A 20,717-nucleotide genomic window follows, 5' to 3' on the forward strand; every position below is an offset into this window, starting at 1 on the left:
AGAGCAAGTCTAACTTTCACATTCACCTCTTCCTAACCTCACCCATTTCTTAGACTACCTTATCTTTCTACCACAGAGCTGGTAAGAAAAAAACAAGGGAGAGATGACGGTTTTTTACATATTTGCGAAGGTACCACAGAGCTTGTTGTCTCAGAAAAAGCAGAGGGAAAAATAATGTCCAGAAGTTCTGCAAAAACATAGCAAAGGTACTGTAGCAAAGGTACTGTAGCAAAGGTATCTTCCATTGCAACATACAAATAAAAGCAACAGTTCACCTGTTAGGGCACTGCATAGCTTCTGAGAATAACAGGCAAGAAAATACATAAATGCCTCAGAATTTGCCATGAATCCCAGGGATTTGTCTTCTTCATCTGAAAAGACTAACATACCAAGACTACAAAAAAAGTTTGGGGCAAACAGGAAACAAATTTTCTAAGAAAAAAGATGTTATGAACAACTGCATTAAATAAGAAAAGCTCACCGGATCTTTATGGTTTTTAAACTCCCTCAAGGCCCGAAAATTTAACTCTGCCTAGCAATGAAATGGGTCACCAAGTTTAAACTTCAGTATTTGAACTACTTATTCTGCTATTTAATGGGACTGACAACAGTACAGCTACATATTATAGACAATTAAATTTACTCCTGCATGAAACAAAAGATTAATTTCTAACTGTAGGCTGAGGTTGCCCAAGGCTGCAACCAAACATAAACAGTCAGCTGGCACCATCTTCTTCTTTAGTTCCAAGACACAAAGAGACAGGGAGAAAGTCCTAAGATTGTTCTGCCATGAGCAGAGCATGTGTAGAGGCTGTAACCAGTTACAGGGTTTGTAAACTTATGTGATACTGTCTGTATTCATAAATTTTGCATATAGCCAGATGAAATAAATATGATCCTTACTATAAGCTGGGTAATTAAATTATGTAAAATCACAAATGAAGTCAGATAATTAAGTACATGCTGCAGTGGAATTGCCAGAGGTAAGTGCATACTCCCGGAGCCACACCATCTGACAAATGGTTACTAAGAAAAATGTCAAACTACTCCAGACTTACAGAACGCAGTTTACACGGGCATCCATTTCTATGCTGGTAAGAAAACAAAAAAGCCCTCTTAGCATTTGAAAAATTCCGGACCACAGCTTCATTTTTTAACTCTATTTAAATGGATTTAATCAGAGGTAATAGCTATGATAGATCAAAACCAAACATTCTAATGCAGGATTTGCTCTTCATAGTAAGTGTGGAATTTCCATCACTCATGGTGGAGCAATTAAATTTCTATCATCTGTACGTAGCAATTTGACTGCTGGAATCAAGTTATAAATTTCAGGCTCATTTTTCTGAGTTTTTCCACACACTCAAGATTATACTGTCATTCTTACTACCACTCGTACAAATATGAGGACCTTTCTCATATTCTGAAACCTCCTCTTAGGGAATTTTCTTCTTTCTTAACAGCAGCACTACTTATTAGGGTTTAATACTCAGAACAAAACTCATTTAATGATGTACACCTTGCCAAAAGCAGCAATATTGCCTGTTCAGAAGCACAGAAAAACCTTGAACCAGGACTCTGCTGTCTGAGGCTATCCAGGTCTCCAATTAACTCCTCCAAATAGGAATGAAGAAACCCCTTTTTCTCAATCTAATCCTTAAATATTTTTGCATTCATCAACGGCCTGACTTTCTTTTTGCAATTGTTAGAGACTTACAAATACGCTTGATGAGAAAACTAAGGTCAGTTCCAGGATGTACATACAAGGCTGTTTGTGCTCTGAGAAGGAAAAGGGTGATGTTCTCATCAGAAAAGAAAGTGGTTGAGAGGGAACAGATGAATGTTGGAACCAATTTACAATTGTTTCATCTTTGGACCTCATCATAGCTCTTTCAGCATTATTACTTTCAAGTGTCCTCTTTTTTGAAAGCCCTACAGATAAAAATTATTCCGCTGTTTTGAAAAAAAAAAAAAAGGCCACATAAATGCATCATCCGCAAAGGCAAGGACTGACAAGACAAATGAAAGAAGAACGTGCTTAATTCTGCCACCTCCTACATCTCAGAAGTGGGATCATATTACTAGCATCCACCAACTCTCCCTGTTGTGCCACTCCACAAACACAAATTCTTTTCAGAGAAAAAACAAAGGGGTAAACTGAAGTAGAAGGGGAAGTACCACCATATTTCCTTACACACTGATCAATGTGCAGGTCCTGCCTGCATGCCACACAGGCTGCAGAGAATCTATAGTGAGAATTAAGTAACTGATGTAGCTCTGATAGAAGATTGCTCGTTTACTTTGCTTTGGGTTTTTTTTGTAAGAGATGGGAAAAGTAATCACAGTGGCAAACTCAGAAAGCAGAATGGTGTACTTTTTGAAGTAAACAGAGCAAAAAGGTATAAATTTTGTTTACTGTCCAGAAATATATAGAAAGTCTGTAAAAAATCAGAAGAAAAAAAAGTCCAACACATATGCTGTTATTTAACAAGAAAAAAAATAATAATTCCAGATTTCTACTTACTCTGTAGAATGATGAATATGTAGTATCACCTCAGTTTCAAATGTAATCAGACTGCAGTTTGATTTTCATAGAATCATAGAATATCCTGAGCTTGAAGTGACCCACAAGGATTATCAAAGCCCAACTCCAATTTCTGCCCCTTCAGAGCCCCAGGAGTCAGACCATGCGCCTGAGAACACTGTCCAAAAGCTTCTTTAGCTCTGTCAGGCTTGGTGCTGTGACCATTCCCTGGGCAGGCTGTTTCAGGGCCCAGCCCCCGCAGGTGAACAACCTTTTACTAATATCCAGCCAAAATCTCCCTCGACACAGCTTCACAATGTTCACTCAGGTTCTGTCACGGCCATCACAGAGAAGAGACCAGTGTCTGCCGCTCCTCTCCCCTCACAAGGAAGCTCTGGACTGCTGTGAGATGTCTTCTCAGTCTGTCCTTCTCCAGACTGAACAGAGTAAGCTGCAGCTCATGCAACTTCACCTCTAGACCCTTCACCATCTTTGCTGTACTCCCATGGACACTCTCTAATAACTTAGTATCTATTTTATGTGGTGGCACTCAAAACTGCCTCCGACCAACCAGGACAATCGCCTCCCTTGCCCAGCTGGCCATGCTGTCCCTGATGCAGGACACGCCTGGCCCTCCTGGCTACCAGGACAGTGCTGGCTAAGATTCAACTTCCATCAATCCCCACATCACTTTTCACAGAGCTGCTAACTAGCACCTCATTCCCCAGTCTGTCCATATACTCAGTGTTGCCCCAGCCCAGGTGCAGAATCTGGCATTTGTCCTGATTAAAATACATTTGGTTAGTGATTGCCCATCTCTCTTAATTTGTTGCAGTCTCTCATGTGTAACATTACCCTGTTAAAGCATTTTGATGTTAGAGGAAATTATTTAAAAAGAAATAAATCAGGATAATATTATCTGGATAACATTAGAAAAGTAAATCAGGATAATATTATAATATTACTTTCACCAAAAGTATTACACTAGCAGGTTCAACAAACCAGCACAATTATCAGTTACTTTTTGTCTTGCATTAGCAGGCAAAATCCTGTAAAAATTCTTCATATGAATCTATAAAGAAGGAACAAAAGAAGCCCAATATTGATTTTTCACAAGGAATATCTACATAGTATTTATACTAAAAAACAGAGCTTCCCCAATAAGTTCTTTATGGTTAAGAATAAATTCACAGATTAAATAAGGAGAAGGAAAACAAGAAAAGAGCAAAGCCTTCCATAGGACAAATTGCATTTAGATAACTGAATCTAATAAAATCTGTGGAGTGGATTTACAGAAGAAAATTAGATAACTATCGAGAGACAACACTGGGCAAGAATAATTTATTTATCCTAACGATTTTCAAGCATAAATGGTAACTACAGATCATGTGTGAAAATACACAGTAACAATTACCTTATATAGTAATGTGCCTTACCGCATCTTCTTAATGATGAGTAATAGCAATAACTCTTTAAGAACACACTCCTACTTCCCATATTCCTCTGTGAAGATATTCAGCACCAATTGTGTGACATTTCTAAAGCCCTTCAATCTTTTGAAACACTTCAATATTATTTATTTATTTATTTATTTATGTGGCTTCTCCTACAGTTATATGAATTTATCACAGTTGTTTAAAAAAATCTGGACTAGATAGACTAAGGAATTACTGATATTAACAGTGGGAAGGAATGTGAGAGTGTGTGTCTACGTAGGTAATTACCAAATAGATTACTGGACGAAAGAAATACTAAAAAAACCACAGCACTTTTTGGCATCAGACTTTGTTAGCAAATCAAAAATCTAAATTAACAACACATATTGTCAGGATCGTTAATTTGTGCTCATTCTACTGGTCAATTGAACCTATAGCTGTAAAAGTAATGATACCCTGCACAGAATCTCCAGACTGTCATGTTGCAATAAACAGTCCAAAAATCTGAAGCCAAATTTACAATTAAAAAAACTCCTTACACACAGCTGATAAGTTCCACATTTGTTCTCAAATGCCACCTAAACTCATCAAAATGTCATAAGGGAAGCAAAGAGATCTTGCAAATCAAAAATATGCTTCCTATTATAGCAGCTTGTTTCATGTGTCTAGTTCATCGACATTTCACTTCTCTCAGATTCTGAGATGAATTAAACATTTGAAAAAATTAATCATTTTAATAAAAAACTGTTGACTGGATTTTTAATTGGAAGTTCATTTTTTGTCTTTCTCATACAAAACATCAGCAGCAACCAAAGCAGCCTAGATCACAGGACAACTTGGGCTGAAAGGCTGTGTCTGGCAGCCCACCTGATCCACCTCCCTGCTCATATTGGGCCTAACAAAAGCCTAATTCCATGTCTGAATATAAGCAAACAGCAAATCTGTAACAAAACCCAGTAAAAACAGTTTAACAAAAATCATGAGCTCTGATAACAACTTTTGCTAGTCAAAAGCAGTTTATTTTCTGGGAAATGCAAATGTCACTAGCAGCTTGAACCACCTGAAAGAAATAAAGAACACCTTACTTTTGCATTACGATGGATTTATTCCTCTGGGACTCTGCATTTCATCTGAAGCTGGCAAAGTGTACTCTATAAATATTTATACAGCATACAGCAGATTTCTTTTTATTTCTCAACACACAAGTAACATCCATATAGCCACAGGTTTTATGATTACCTCTCATGAAGAGATAATTTAAATAGTAATTTAAAATGTCATCTTGCAAATAAGAACAGTTAAATTGTTCTTTAAGTATTGTGATTTGTAGTAAACACAAATGTATTAGTATAATTAATTTTAGTTAGCAAAAGTGAAAATAATAGCCCATTTCATTTGCCTTGCTCAGTAAGGTTTTTTTATTAATAGGCTTTATTTTTTTCTATACACAAGAGAAACTTCTATTGTCATATACAGATTAGAAATGTAAACACTTAAACACTTCCCACAATGACTGACTTCAGAATTGATTCTGAGTATTATCTCAAAAAAAAGCAAAGAAGCAGGGTGACAAAGAGCACTACTGCCCCCTAATGAGCCAGACCACAAAAGCTCCTCTGTAACAGCATTTTGTGTCTTCCCTGAAAAAAATCAAGTCATTATATCCATGAATTATGAAAAAAAGTGAAAAAATAACCCAATCATTAAGAATATACATTTTAAATTTACACTACTTTTCTGCACAAAAGGCACATACATAATTTCAGAGAGGAAAAGAAGAGGTATCCAGTAGGTACCATTTTCAGATACGATACTTAATGCACCAAGAGAACACAAAGATGCAAGATACAGCAGAAAAATTACTCACACTAAGAAAATATTAGTCAATCTTATGGACTAGGAAGTAATTATGTAGTGATCTTCACACCAACCCAGATTTTTCAATTTTAATGTCTGTACTGTCTTCTTGCATTGTTTCATCTAAATGCCCACCACAGTTTATTCTAGGCTTGTAATTATTTTAAAGTAATTCTGATCTTGGTATCTAAACATAACTACAAAAAGAAGAAAGAGAGGAAACAGTAGAAAAGGTACACTACATGAATTCTGTTTGTACAAGAAACAGAACTTCCTGTCTTACACAAAAGTGACATTTTTCTATCTATATTTTTTAATAGTTTTGCCATAAGAACTGAATCTGTATTCAATGCTCACCAATGTACCTTGGGTATAAAATTTTGTCCAGTTCCTGTATCTGCAGCAATGAACTGCTGAAAAAAAGACAATTGCTGCAACTCCTAGCGAGAAGCACAAATTTAAGCTGTGTATTCTCTTTTATTTCACCATAAGTCAGAAATTCCACTCACATTAGTAAAACTACTGAATTAAATGCAATGCTAAAGCAGCACTGAGTTCTGATTTCACCCCTCAAACTCCTTATACTGAACTTTTCATAGGTAAACATTCTGACATTCCGTCAGACACCACAGAAATAAATTCCAATTTCATTAGCAAAAAAAGCAAACCACGTGTCTAATTTGAAACATGCTGGCCAACCAAAGACACAGATTTTATTAATAAAAAATCATGTTCTTTAGTGAGTTTCGATTCTGATATGCCACCAACTCACTAAAATCCTTGAACTTAACACTCTCCCTTAAAACCTCCAAACACTGGGTTTCTGTGGCCTCACATAGTGTCATCATTCAAACATATACATCATCAGCACAGAAAAGTTGCAAGTGATGAGCAATGTCTTGCATAACTACACACGTGGTAGAAGGCTGCAACCTACTATGTATTAAAAGCATAAAAACTAAAATCACATGCTATGTGATAAAAATAAACTATGTACAAAAACTTTAGAGACCTAAAATAACCATATTCCTTATTTCTCCTGTTACAGCCCAAAGAGCTGGTAACACAGCTCTCAGTTTGATGAATATTTATGCTATTGTATCAGTATTTCACAATTCCAAGTGTTTACTATAACCTATATGAAATATAAAAACGAAAATAATGACAAGAATAACAGCAATTAAGAGTTCCAATGGATGCCTTTAACAGAACTTTAACATAAGGCCACCATGACAACTCATTCCAGCTCTGCTGACTTATGTTTCTTACCTTTGAATCTTCATTGCTCACTCCCAGCTCTAGCACAGCTTGAGGAGACTTCAGCTTTGCTTGCATGGACTCAGCCATTTGAAGATTAAGCTGCCATCCAACTGTTTCAAGCTACAAAACACAAGTTTAGATGACAATCAGATGATACAGATGCACTGACATCAACTGAGACCTGCCAGTGGTTTGTGTCAGTGAACACAGTATCACACTCTACAAACGTTAACTATTTGTATACAATGCGTTTCCCTCAAATTTTCCTGAACTCCAGGACAGATGTGCTTTTCTCCTGTCAAAATTACCATTCAAACTACCTACAACCACTCAAATAGAGCAACTTCCTGTGTCTCAGATCTGATTGACCCAAACACAGAACACAACTACAGATCCAAAATATAGTAGCTTTCTCTTCTTATGGAAGTTTATCAGCCAAGTTGCAGATTCAATTTCATTTTATATTTATTTTACTTTCATGAAAAAGAAAAAAACCCAATCAATAGTAAACCACCTAAAATGGTGATTTCTTAATACACAGATTGACTCATGTGTGTTGTACCATATGCAGACCTTAATGACAAAAATAATTTTGCTTTTTGAGTCATTAAAGCTGAAAGGACAAAACCCAGGTAAGCATGTGAGCAATAGAATTTTTAAGAGAAAAGTATTTTAAAAATACAGTTCAAATTCTTTTTTTCATCTGAAGTTATATTCAAGCATTATTAAGGTACAGCTTATGCACAAATGAAGTACATAACAAAACAACCACAAGGTTTCCACAAAATGATCTTCCTGGCCTTAGTGAATAATAAGAAGTGGAAATACAAAGCCTTACCATCTGCCAAGATAATTTACACACAAATTCTTTTTGATCTTGGGTCTCCGCTCTTCTAGTAAATATTGTCGCTGACTTGGAAAAATGAAAGAGCGCCACATCTTCGTTAATCTCTTACCAACTAACAGCTAAATTCAGCTAAAATCATTAACAGAATAAAGCCATGCCAAAGGCCTTGTAATGTGAGCAGCAATACAGGCCCTACATCCTACAGTGACAGTAATCTCTACATGAAAGATAGGAAAGGGTGGCAAAAGCTTCTCCCACCGACGCAGCTCAAGGACAGAACTTCCAAAATTTCTTTCAGCTATACAATTTACACTTGCAAACTAATATATGTTATACTGTATTTATCTGTATGCAGGATGAATAGCAGAACTATGTAACAAGCACTGGCCACCACAGAACTAAGCACACCAGAAGGAAAACTATGTATCATGGCATATCTTAACCACCAAGGCCAGTACAAGATGGTTAGGGAGTTTAGTCAAGACAACAGTTAAGGGAAGGACACTATCTCAGACTGACATTGTGTGCAGCTATAGGAACAGGACAGCAGGAAGAACTTCAGCAGGTCAGCCTGCAATCTGTCAGCTGCTCCGCAATCAATGCGCCATTCAAACCTCAATTTGTCATAAAAATAAGGAATTTTATGTTTATTAAAATCCATGAAAGCATGCAGACCACATAAAGGGACCCAGTGAAGAGGTTTTGAGTCTAGTCCACCTCATTTTGAGCATAGCTTTATAACAGTAGGCCCACAGCTTATGAATTAGAAGATGCTTTAAAGTTACATAACTTATAAAAGTAGATGAATTTTTAAATCATAATTCTGCTTTGATTTTCTCTAACTTGATTACATTTTGATTAGTGAAAATAAGTGCATAGCCCATCCCACCCAAAAGCACAGAACAATCTAGAGTGGATTCTGTGTACATGCTCAAGTCAATCACACCAACGGACAACTCTGCTAAGTCCCTATTTTCCAGGAAATTATACCAGAATGATACAGGTAGAAAACATTTTTCTCTCCACAAACTTCAATGAAAAACTAACTCTGACTCTTCCAGGAACATAAAGATAATACCTTAAAAATAAAAAACCAAACTAAATAACTTTTGGGTTTTTACCAAAAAAAAAAAGTATCATTCAGTTAAGAAAATTTACAATGGTCAACAGAAAAGGACTCAGATCCTAACTTATGGTTACAGGGGTGGAAGGAGGCCAAAGCAGACAACTGGTAACATAATACCACCTATTGATAGAACACCTAATCACTAAGGACAAAACCAGAGACATCGAGCTCTGGAATGTGACAGCTCTTCATACCACAGTCACTATGGTTCAAGCCCTCTGCTCCTCATGTTAGAAAGGACTTTCTATCAGCTACTTAAACAGTTTATTACTGTAGTACAGAAACCAAGCCTTAGGCAGGATAGCAGCTTACCCAGGATCATAAGACAATGCCACTAGAGACAAAAACAATATACAAAGACACCTGACTTTTCAGACTTTTCTGAAGATGTTAAATACTGTGTATTCTGTGTAGACTGAAGAACAAGCCAACAAAAAAAAATCAAGTTTATGTTTTCTACTTCACTTCTAATACACATCTATCCGGGAATACTGTAGAGAGCTCAGAACAAATACAATCCATGTGGCAGCACACTGGCCTGAGTTTATATCTGAGGAACAGCTGTAACTCTTGCTTTATACTGCTTTACCTTAAAAATTACTTTGCTTTCCTGTACAAGTCATGTCTGTTTTCGGTTTTAAACATAGTTGTATGAGAATAAGTTTTAATTAATAAACAGCATGCTGCCTGAGGCATCAAAATGGTCCATTTTCTTGAAAGAAAAATGCAACATGTGTCTGGCAATGGTTGTGTTTGTTTACTTAGAAGACATTCAACATCTTGCAATGTTAATTAACCTTTTGAGAGTAGTGACACATTTCTGCATGACATTTGTGTCAAGGCAAAGTATTTGTTAGCCATAAGGTGGTATATACTTTAGGGCAATTTTTTTCAAATATGAAAGGACTATAAAATTATTTTTACTTCTGGTATAAAACTTGCTACAGAAAAAAGAGTGATGGAAGAACAGTGCCAGAATCTGTGATATACTAACTGAAAAGCACTTACTGGGGCAGAGGAGAAGTATTTCTCCATGCCTAGCAGGAAAACAAAGCTGCGATTTTAGCTAGTGTAGACCTTCAGCTTCTTCTCAGAATTTCTTATCAGCGAGTTAGAAATATGCAAGCTACCTTGCCACTGCAACACTAAACACTGTTGAAAATATACTGTTTATTGCTGTAAATTCCCACTGATCTCTCTGGCACTTATTTAACTTCAAGGTTATGTTTAGAAAAAAAACACAACAAAAAGTAAACAGGTGCAAGCTGGAAAAAAGGAACAGAAAGAGACATAAGTACTAAACCAAACCAATAGTAAGAATGCATGAAAATGCTTCAGATCTGTTTTATGAACCCTCTGGCAATAAGTCAGGGCAATAAAGATATGAGAAAGCTTTCAACAACCCCTGTAAATCCTCAGTTGTTCTGTCCATTTTGTTTCATTCAGTTTTCTGAAGAGATTACCATGGCACTTGGGACTCACAGACATGGAAGAAATTCAGCACCTCCCCCTTCCAGCACCCACTCTGTACCACCTGTAGAAGAGGTAAGGTGTCATTGCATGCTGAACCAGCTCTGTACTCCCTCACCCACAGGGCTTCTCAGTAGCCACCCACAGCTGTCCCAGGGCAGATAGTTCCCCTACTATAAGAAGATCTGACCCTTCAACTGAAGATGAGAAGCACCTTAAGGGGCATAAAAACATCACCTGGTCTGCCCGTGATGGCCACAGTAATTTTCCTCCAGTGTAAAACACTGGATTTTCCAACTCAAGCCCAACTCATGCCCAGCAGACATGCTAAATAGTAGAGCGTAGCATTTTACACAGTAAGACCATCACCAGTCTAACACAACTATGGTAAAACATTTGTGTGAAAGTCACTCTCTTGAAAAAGCCCAGTGCATTAAATGTCAAGGCAGCCTTTACAGCTGATATAAACCTCGAGCACAATCTCCAGCTAAATCAAGGTTCACGCAGTCAAAATTAACACCCACAGAATCCACCACTTCTCTCACAACCCATTGTGTTTTGACATACACTATTGTCTCTTCCCAGTATACCTTCAACACAGTTCCTTACTTCCACTTTTTGCTGCCCATAAATATTATTACAAATTAAACCTAAACTGAGAAAAAATTCAAGAAGTCTGTCAAATAGGACAAGTTTTTATATTAGTTGTCAAAAAATAATTCTCTCAACTACACAGATATATTTATTTTACACTCTTCAATGAAAAATCAAATAAATGTTCATTGGCAAAGAATTCAGAGTAATCATTTCAACTATACAAGAACCAGGCTGTCAGACTCAAAATGAAGGACTACAATTTTGAGAAGGAAAGCAGAACAAATGTCAATTATGGGCTTGTTGCAGGGCTTCAACCTGAAAGAGCAAGAACAGAGCCCAAGTGAACTAGAAACTGACACTAAAAAATGGTTGGCAAGGGCCTAATTTGAAGGAACAAAATAAGGGGAAGTATTGTGAAACAGGGACAATGAAGTAGAACAGAATTTCAGAAAACATGTATTCACCTAAAATTTCTTACCTAATACCTCCAACTTCTGCCAAACTTTTGGAGTAGGGTCCAGTATTTTTAAAGGACAACAGAAAAAAGGGGCTTAAATACTCAGTCAGTACCAGAGGAGGAAAAGAGGATATTTTAGTTGGTCTTGGCTGATAAACTGAGATCACACCTCCTGTCTGTCTCTACACTCATAAAGACTGGAAGTTTGTTTTCATTTTAAAGCAGAAAACTGCAATTTTCATGTAAATTACCCATGGAAATCCAGGGCACCGGGAATATTTCTTTGTCTGCTCTGGGATGCCCTGACCCCCCCAGGGGAGCACTGACTTTGACCCTCATTCACAGATAAAGTTTCCTAGACTTCAAGATAGACTAGAATCCACAAAAGTGGGAAATACATTATAGAGATTAGTGTAGGTGTATCACTAGGTGAGAAATTTAGGTTTTGGCATTTTTTAGTATGTTGTGGATGCAAGCAAGATGGAAGGCGCAGGGTGCTGTCCTGGGTTTCCTCTTCATGCTTCTTCTTCCTTCTTCTTCATGGATTTGGGTGGCATTTTGAAATGCAGAAAAGTCCACATTGCAGGCTCTTTGGGATCAGTTATTGGGTTAAAAGGGAAAATAATCCAGGTGTCAGTTCTTAATTGGATAGTTTAGTCTTAAAAGACCTTGTAACAAGAGATAGTTAGCCATTTTGTGCCTTGCTAATGAAAAGCTGCCAAACTCATGGAGACTGTTTTGCTGATAAGAAATAAACACAAGTCCAAACATGAACTACCGTCTCAAGTGCCTTCAATCCAAACCCAGAGAAACCGATAATTACCTGATTCTACAAGGACTGTAACATATCATTACAGAAATTACAGAAAACCAAGATTATATGGCTCTCAGATCTCACTGATGTGTGCCACAGTGCCAGCAGGATGCACCAATGCCACAGTGCCAGCAGGATGCACCAATACCATGCAAACCACTGTTTCTCATCCATGATTTGGCACCTGTTTGTCCCTTAGAAAGCACTTTAAGCACAGACTCATAGACAATAAGAGCAACAATGAGTTGCTCAACACTACACTACAGAAATACTGTTTGGACACACAAAATCAACAGCACGGAGGTTTTTGTAACCACCAGGCATTTAGACAGTTATGAAACAGCAAATTACTTTACAGATCAAATTTAACCTGCTATGAAGATCTAATTTTTTTGTTCAGGTTCTTGCACTCTCTTTTCTTGGCAAGATTTGCTGCTTTCAGAACACCTAGCTTTCACTAAACAGAATAAAATGTTTTATTCAGAAAACATACTTGATTCAAAACATGTGGACAATTAAGCAGTGTTGGAGGTGAAATGTTACTTAACAAACCACTACAGATAACCTGGATACAGGAAAACGGTATAAAGGTCCTGTCATATTCAGAATTAGCCTTTCTGGAAAGCAAATGATCGGGAGCATTTCTACCAGCAGAGCGATAAATGCTGATTAGCAGTTAGCAAAGAGCAAGAAGAAGGCTCAAAAACAGTGTTCCATCTCAAAACCTAAAAAGGGAGAAAAACACAATTCTGGGCTGAACTGCTCAAAAAGCCTGGTGGGGAGAGAATGCAGAAGGAATTTTAAACTAGCAGCAAGTGTCCCGTAGTTTTATGCTTATGAAGGAGAAAATGTTATGAAAGGATAGGAAAGGAACATATAGCATAGGCAAACTAACATATCCAATTTGTAGAAGTCTACTACTAGTACCACAACAAATGTTTTCAGTATAGCTTAAAGATAATTGGTAAATAAAAGTGGTAACATTACCATATAATAGTAATCTTTGAAAACCAGATGTATAATGCAGTTTTTCAACAGTATTATTTCAATTCAGTATCTCTTCCACAGTCAATGGGCTGCAGTTTAGTTTGTCTGCTTGAACTTTTTTAAAGCAACAAAATTCCCCAACATGTGCCTTTTCAGGCAGCAAAAGATTTTTGTTATAACAAAGTTGCTAAGGAACTGCTAAAGCCTTCTAACATGACTGAGGAGAATTTTAAAGCAAACTGAGCTTGTAGCCCACAGTCAGAATTATAAGCCAGTAACATGAGCACAAATGAAAATAAATCCTACCATTCCTTCTGCAAATTCAAACTTTGGCAGAACTAAGTGCTTCTAATCATAGAATGGTTTGTGTTGGAAGGAATCTTAAAAATCATCTAGTTCCATCTCCCCTCTCCTCCACACACATGGATACCTTCCACTAGACCAGGTTACTCAGAGCCGTATCCAGCCTGGCCTTAAACACTTCCAGGGATGGGGCTTCCACAGCTCCTCTGGGCCACATATTGCTGTGCCTCACAACCCTCACAGTGAAGAATTTCTTCCTAACATCTAAACTAAACCTGCCCTTTTCCTGAGTTTTTAGCCATTTCCCTTCATTCTATCACTACATGCCCATGTAAAAAGTTCTCCAGCTCTCTTCTAGGCTCTCCTTGTGCAGTCAACCCCTCCTGGTACTGGTGGTTCTGAAAGACTTGATTAACATGAACACCCCTGTTCCTGGCTGCCAGCAACTTTCTACGGCACAGAATGCTTCTGTAGGCTTGCATAGCTAAGAAATAATATCCAGGTCTCTTTACTTTACTTGCATTCTCAAAGACTGACCTCAGGGTAGTTTAAGTGCATCTATAGCTATCTGCATTCTCTGGCAGTCTAATTAATTTGAGGACATGCCAAAGTAGTGAAATTGACTTCATTTTTTCTGAGATTTTTAAAAACTGCATAAAGGAAACAGAATGCCAATAACTTCTTACTGGCTCATTTTTTTCAGGTACCACAGAACACAGTCTTCCATTAGGCTCAAGTCTAATGAACTACTGCAGACAAAGTTCTGCAGTTACAGATCAGTAACTGCAAAGATCAGTTACAGCAATACAGGAATTAGTGTCATGCTCCACTGGTATATAGATTCACTCATTTATTTTCAAATAATTTAATCCTTATTTTGAGAGACCATTTAGTTCAAAATGATATGGTATTTGTAATAACTTCGGTGTGACTGAACATCAGATTAAGCTTTTCACAGCCTGAGAAAGAAATTGACACACTTGAAGCTCTTTCTATTACATGCCTAAGTGTACAGCATTATTTTTCAAAGTTACAGTTTCCTCATCTATTTCTACTAAATGTGGTGCTCTTCAGTTTACACACAGCAGCTACTCTGGAGGTAAGTTCAGCTTCACTACATCAAGAATCCCTACTTAACAGGCTACCTTAATTCATAATTAAAAGTAAATATTGACATCTTAAGATTGCGAAGTCTAAACACCTACTATTTTAATGTTAAGAATGAGTAACTAACACTGTCAAAGACTGCATAAAAGGGGGATGAAAACCCAACCTTCAGCCTACTTCTTGAGGAAGTAGATTTCTCACAGCTGAAGAAAAAAGGAACTATCCTTGAATAGCTCCAGTGTGAGCAGAAAATATACCTTAAAAATGAAGCCTGACAAACTGAAAAAGTGCACTACATAATTTTGCTGCTTGCAGTAATGGGGAAAATAAACAACTTAATGTCTCTGCCCAATGTACCTTAGCAAGGGACTATAATGTTCCAAATACAACAATTACAAAAGGAGAGAAATTACATCTTATTTTAACAAATGAAATCAGAATTTTGTCATTTTGTCTCAGATATCAACTCATTCACTTCAGTTATTTTCCCCCCTAATTTCAGAGGAATAGTCCAACTTGAAAAATGAAACATTTCCTTGAATAATTGAAAGAGGTGTTTATGAAATTTAAGCCATCAATACTATCCTAACTGGAACTGTTATGAACAGTGAAGAGACAATGGGATATGAAAGACATCTTCAGAAAATCCTTTTCTCATATTATTACAGTAGTATATACCCCACTGACAATAAAACATTTTAAAATGTTTTCTACTCAACAAAATATTTCGAGGAAATAAATACTCCACAATATAAGAAATTTTCTAAAGCAGTTCTTTCACTTTTATTTTTTTGGTTGTTCTAAGCAAATAACCTAGAAGAAAATGAGTATGGCCATCCTTTCACTCAGTTTAATACTTGAAAGAGTAACTGCCATACTTAGTTTCTCCACTGAAGACAAAATATTCCTCATTCATTGTAAAAAATGAAAACCAAAATACTCATGTTTAAAGTTTGAAGGATCGCTTCCCCTCATCTTTCAATAATCAACTAGACAAAATACACTAAGTAACAGTTAAATAAAAGAATAATTTTCACTTAAAGAAAGTATTGCAACATGTATGTATAGTTTTAATAGTTTAACTATCATTTTGTATGATGGGAAAGGAGTAAATGTCTATTATATATTAAAAAAAAACATTGGTCTACAATGCATTACTCTAACTTTATACCTGTGTAATCACACCAGCATAAAACCAGAGGAAACCATTAATTCTTCTCTCTAAAATTTGCAGCTGGAGGCGCCAATCCCACTTTTCATCAGCAAACACAGCACTCCAGAAACAAAAAACAAAATAAGATATGAAAATATCAATTTTGCCTGCTGTGGTGATGGAAATCATTTAGGAATGATTTAAGGGTGACAAAACATGCCTGACTATTAACTCCTTCAAAAACTCTCTCCATCTCAAGAAAAGAGTATTACTGCAGAGGAGACAGCAGCAGGATGCAGCCAAAAGTGTACTCAATATAGCAAATGAATATTAAAACAGACAAAAAGGGGCAAATTTTTAAGAGAAGGCAATGATTGACACGCAAAATTTGCCAATCACCACAGGTAGGTCTTCATCACAGAAATAATCTGTAATCAGGAAGAGAGTGTTTTCTTTAAGATAAGCCCCAGATCAAACACCAATTTTCTCCTGATGGGAAACTGGAGCATTATGAGCGTGGGAGATGACTGCACAAACACACTGATTTCTATTCTCCATTGTTGTTACTGACATCAGCTGAACTTAGATGGCATGAATATCTTTGAAGAAGTTCTGGATGCTGCAGCTTCTTTTCAGCAGGTCTCGCTGTAACAATTGCTCCACAGGTGAGAAACCTACAGTGAAACAGCCGGATTTTCATATGGTTGCATGAAATTTCTGACTGCAGTCCTTTACCACATTTTTAACAGCCATAGAAAAGGATTTCTATTTTTTATTGGAAAATAGAAAATTAAGTATACAGTAGTTAAAAAACTGTCCCTCTACTGGAAAAACATATTCAACTTCAATAAAATTCAGCATCCCTATTTCATAAATAGGTTACTAAGGCATTTTGTAGTTTCAGTGATAAGTACTCTTTCATGGCAGGTTTAAAATTTGTAACATTCATATTTAGCTGTATATATGAATTACAAATGAGTGACTAGCATCTTCAGCTGACAGTATTACACAAATCTTCAAATAAATACAAGAGTAGTCCCCATAAAAATGTATGTAGCTGCCAACAAAACCATAGGTACAATTACTCAGCCACATAACAGATTCAGTACAATAGGTTGAAGACTTTTATGAACTACAAGTCTGTATTTACAATCAGCCATAACACACATGCACAGCCAAGTTAAGCAGAAGTGGCATAGTCAACTACAGTGACCCACACTAAATTTCTAAGACTGGACTTTGAAACTTCAATGATATTTTGGATGTTTCTCAGTCATGAAGGCAAAAGAAAGTAAGAATCACTGGATGGATCCTATCTACCTAGACACAATACTTGAATGCAACGTTAAACCAGATTCTGCCTTAATCTTGTTGATAGTGTGAGACCATCAGCAAATAGACAAACCAAAAAAAGAAAGGAGGAACTATATTTTTCACCAGTAGACAAGAATAATTAAAAATAAAAGTAGCTGTAGTATAAAGGAAAGGAAAGAGTTGGATTGGGCTAGGCAGACAGAAAGTAAATTTACAGAATCATGTAAAATATTGATCAAATGGAGCACAGTTCCCAGGGGGGAAGAAAAGTATCTTGGCCTCAAAAGAAGGCACTGTTATGATGAAGAGACTGAAAACAATTTAGGTCAAAGACTCTGTCAAGTGATTAAACCAAGTGAGATAGAGGCACTGAATGTGAAGAATCTTCACTAATGTGAACAAACACATCATGTTTGCTGCGCAACTCTTGGACCCCTCAGCTTAACTTTCCCAAAGAACATCAGTAACTTAAGAAGGCAGCAAAAAAAAAAATTAAAATGAAGAGCAATAAGCTTTTTAGCCCTATAAACTGTTAGTTTCAGCTTGTAGTTAATGTTAGAAAAAGCAAAAGGAGCAAAACAAAGAGCCTGCACCTCACTTACCTCTCAGAGAATATATTAAGAGCATATTTAAAATAGAAGAGACTAGGATTTAACTCTAAAAGGAAAATTTGCACAAATTATGCACTCAAATCCACCTTATTTAAGTTTAACTAGATTCCTCATCCGAGACTAGCTGGAGGTTTCTTTCTTCTGATTTCCTTTTTTTGTCTTCAAGGATAAAATAATTTTTCTCTTCAGCAAACTTTACTTAGCATGTGTACCAAGAAAAGTGGTATTTTCAGACTTCTTTGTTCAATATTCAAATCAAACTCCCTCACCTCTTTAACCTTGGAAATCAGAAAAAAGACACAGTCCAAAAAAGAACCAATATGCTTCAAAAGGAAGGATACAAAAGAAATAACATGACATTACATTGGTGGAGTAAAACTAGTGCTAAGCTGGAACAACTTCAAAAGACTTTCCCCTAACTGAAGGTACTGCAAGTTTTCATTTTTCACTGATTTTTACTAATAAACAGCTAGCTTGAAAGCAAACAGAAAGAGACTCTATGACAAACATTAAAAACAGCATTTCAATTTCAGAAACCATAGCATTTAGTGCAAAAGGCAACTGTGCTGTTGTACTCCATCAATGGCAAATTTGTGGGCACAGTTGCAACAAAAACGTACACCAGTCTGTAACCATTTCTATTAAGTCATGGCTGACTGGTGTTTTTATCTAGCAGAAAATATAACAAGATCCAATGGAGGAAAGATTAAATTGGACAGTTTTAAATTAGAGATAAGGCAAACATTTTTAGTAACCATTAAAAAACCCTCAGAAGTTACCTGTCATTTCAAGCCTTGAAATCACACCCAGACTCCTGCTCCAAAAGCTCTTTTACATATTGAGGAAAAATTATGGTTTGTATTACACAAGAAGTTCTACAAGACAAGGACAGTACTCATTTTTTTAACCTCTTAAAATGATATTTTCCATGTAGGAACAGAACAAAAATTACAGATCTTCCTAAACATTCTCCAAATATACCTTCTTCCAACCTTCATAATTTATACTTTCTTGGCAGAAGACAGAAGAGGGCAAGGACAGGAATCAACTCATTAAAAAATCCTAAAGAAGTAGTAACTAAAAACTGTAAACAATTAAAATTCCTACTAACAACGCTGAGTGAGTGAAAGAATAAGATTCACTTGTGCTGTAGCAGGTGATTAAAATAATCTCATTAGGTACAAAACTGTGGTTTTAGTTTGTATTTCATCATTTGCAGTCTCTTTATGAGTGCACTGGCATCACATAATGCAAGCTGGTTCACAATTCACTGTGACAACAGTGCCCATAGGTACAACACTGGTTTTGTGACCTCAGCTTGTCACTGTAAGAATGATTAGTTAATCAGATACTAACAAGAAACTGTAAAACTATTTCTTATAGTATGAGCTGTATTCCTCTGTATTTTGCATTCTTCTGATATCAGAAAAAAAATTTCTGCCACGACATAGACACACAGAGCACACCAATTCTCTTCTCTTTTTTTGGCATAACCACAGGATGCATGTGTTTCAGAGTATTTCTGTAGATATGCCAGCATTTAGCAGAGGGAATTTAGCACATTAACATTACATATACACCCATTAGCAAGAAGGCCAGTTTCTGAGAAAATTACTTTCAGAGTTTTTCCCATATGGCTTCAAATAGGCACTCAAGATACAGAACTGACAGCTCTGTCAAGAATTTTAGGTACATAATTTCACTAGTTGCATTCCCACGCATCATTATATTAAGCAATGCTGTCTGAAAGCTATAAAAAACTCCTCTTGCTTGGCAACATAGGACTTTTATCTTTTTCACTATATGTACTTTAACGAATACTTAAAGTATATATAATGAAAAAAACCTGAACAATTTTCCAAAACTAGAAAGCTATGAAGCACTCAGTTTGATCAGCCTTTAAAACAAAGATTTGTGCAAAATACCAAAACACATTACAGAGAACATAATATTAGGGGGAGGAAAAGTGGAGAAAAGCAACAAAACTGGTGTAAAACTGCCATGAGAATTCATAGTGAACCCTATCAAAAATCCAGCTCTTCTTTGCAGGGAGAAAAAAATACATTTTAATCTGATCAGCATGCCCTCATTTCCAAACTTGTATATTACCAAGAAAAGACTTAAAAACTGGATCAGATTGATATCAAACTATTATCGTCAGCCTATCATTTTAAAGGCCAAATTAAGAATGCATCCAACAAAAAACATTATAAAAATACCATCATTTTAATTGACTAGGATTGTATTATCATCAGCAGAAATAATATAATAAAGGCACTGCCATATGAGTAAGGACTAAAGAACCAATTAACACAACAGCAGAATACACATAATGAATAATTTTGTGCAGCTGAAGACTGCCAATAATTCAGCAAAGAAAAATGAAAAGATGAAGTGAGAAAAAGTATTAAACAGTACAGCTTCATTTTAACTCCACAGTTTTTATAAATTTCTCAAGTCAATAATATCCCTATCTACTATATAAATACTGATATAGAGGGCATATTTGCAGGATCAATTATTTAATATGTTACACCTGTATTTACATGTTGAAGAGAATATTAATAATTGGCTACACATCTCTTTCTACAAAGAAGTAAGTTAATATAATCTAAAAGCTGGTATGTGTTTTTAAAAGAACATGAAAGAGAAAAGAAAAACCAACCAACAACTAGCACTCATAAACTCATAGAAAGGTTTGGATTGGAAGAGACATCTGAAAATCATCTAGTCCAACTTCTCCGCCATGGGCTGGGAATATGTTGATCACTAAATCATGTTGATCAATGCCCTATCCAATCTTCTGAACACTTTCAATGACAGGGCATCCACAACCTCTCTAGGCAACCTGCTC

The 20,717-nt window shown here is 36.3% G+C and overlaps 1 protein-coding gene across 2 annotated transcripts in view; it reads right to left on the reverse strand.

Annotated features, from left to right (window-relative positions):
• COMMD10 (COMM domain containing 10) overlaps window positions 1-20,717 on the reverse strand; it is a 106,884-nt gene that overhangs the window by 77,606 nt on the left and 8,561 nt on the right. For both annotated transcript variants that reach the window (XR_007780445.1, XM_030237147.2), the window contains exon 5: window positions 7,087-7,197. Coding sequence is in view for 1 of the 2 variants with exons in the window: in XM_030237147.2 (XP_030093007.2) it covers window positions 7,087-7,197 (111 nt within the window). In the remaining variant the exon portion in view is untranslated. The remainder of the gene's footprint in view (window positions 1-7,086; window positions 7,198-20,717) is intronic.

Source organism: Serinus canaria, chromosome Z (genome assembly GCF_022539315.1).
Source record: "Serinus canaria isolate serCan28SL12 chromosome Z, serCan2020, whole genome shotgun sequence".
NCBI lineage: Eukaryota > Metazoa > Chordata > Aves > Passeriformes > Fringillidae > Serinus > Serinus canaria.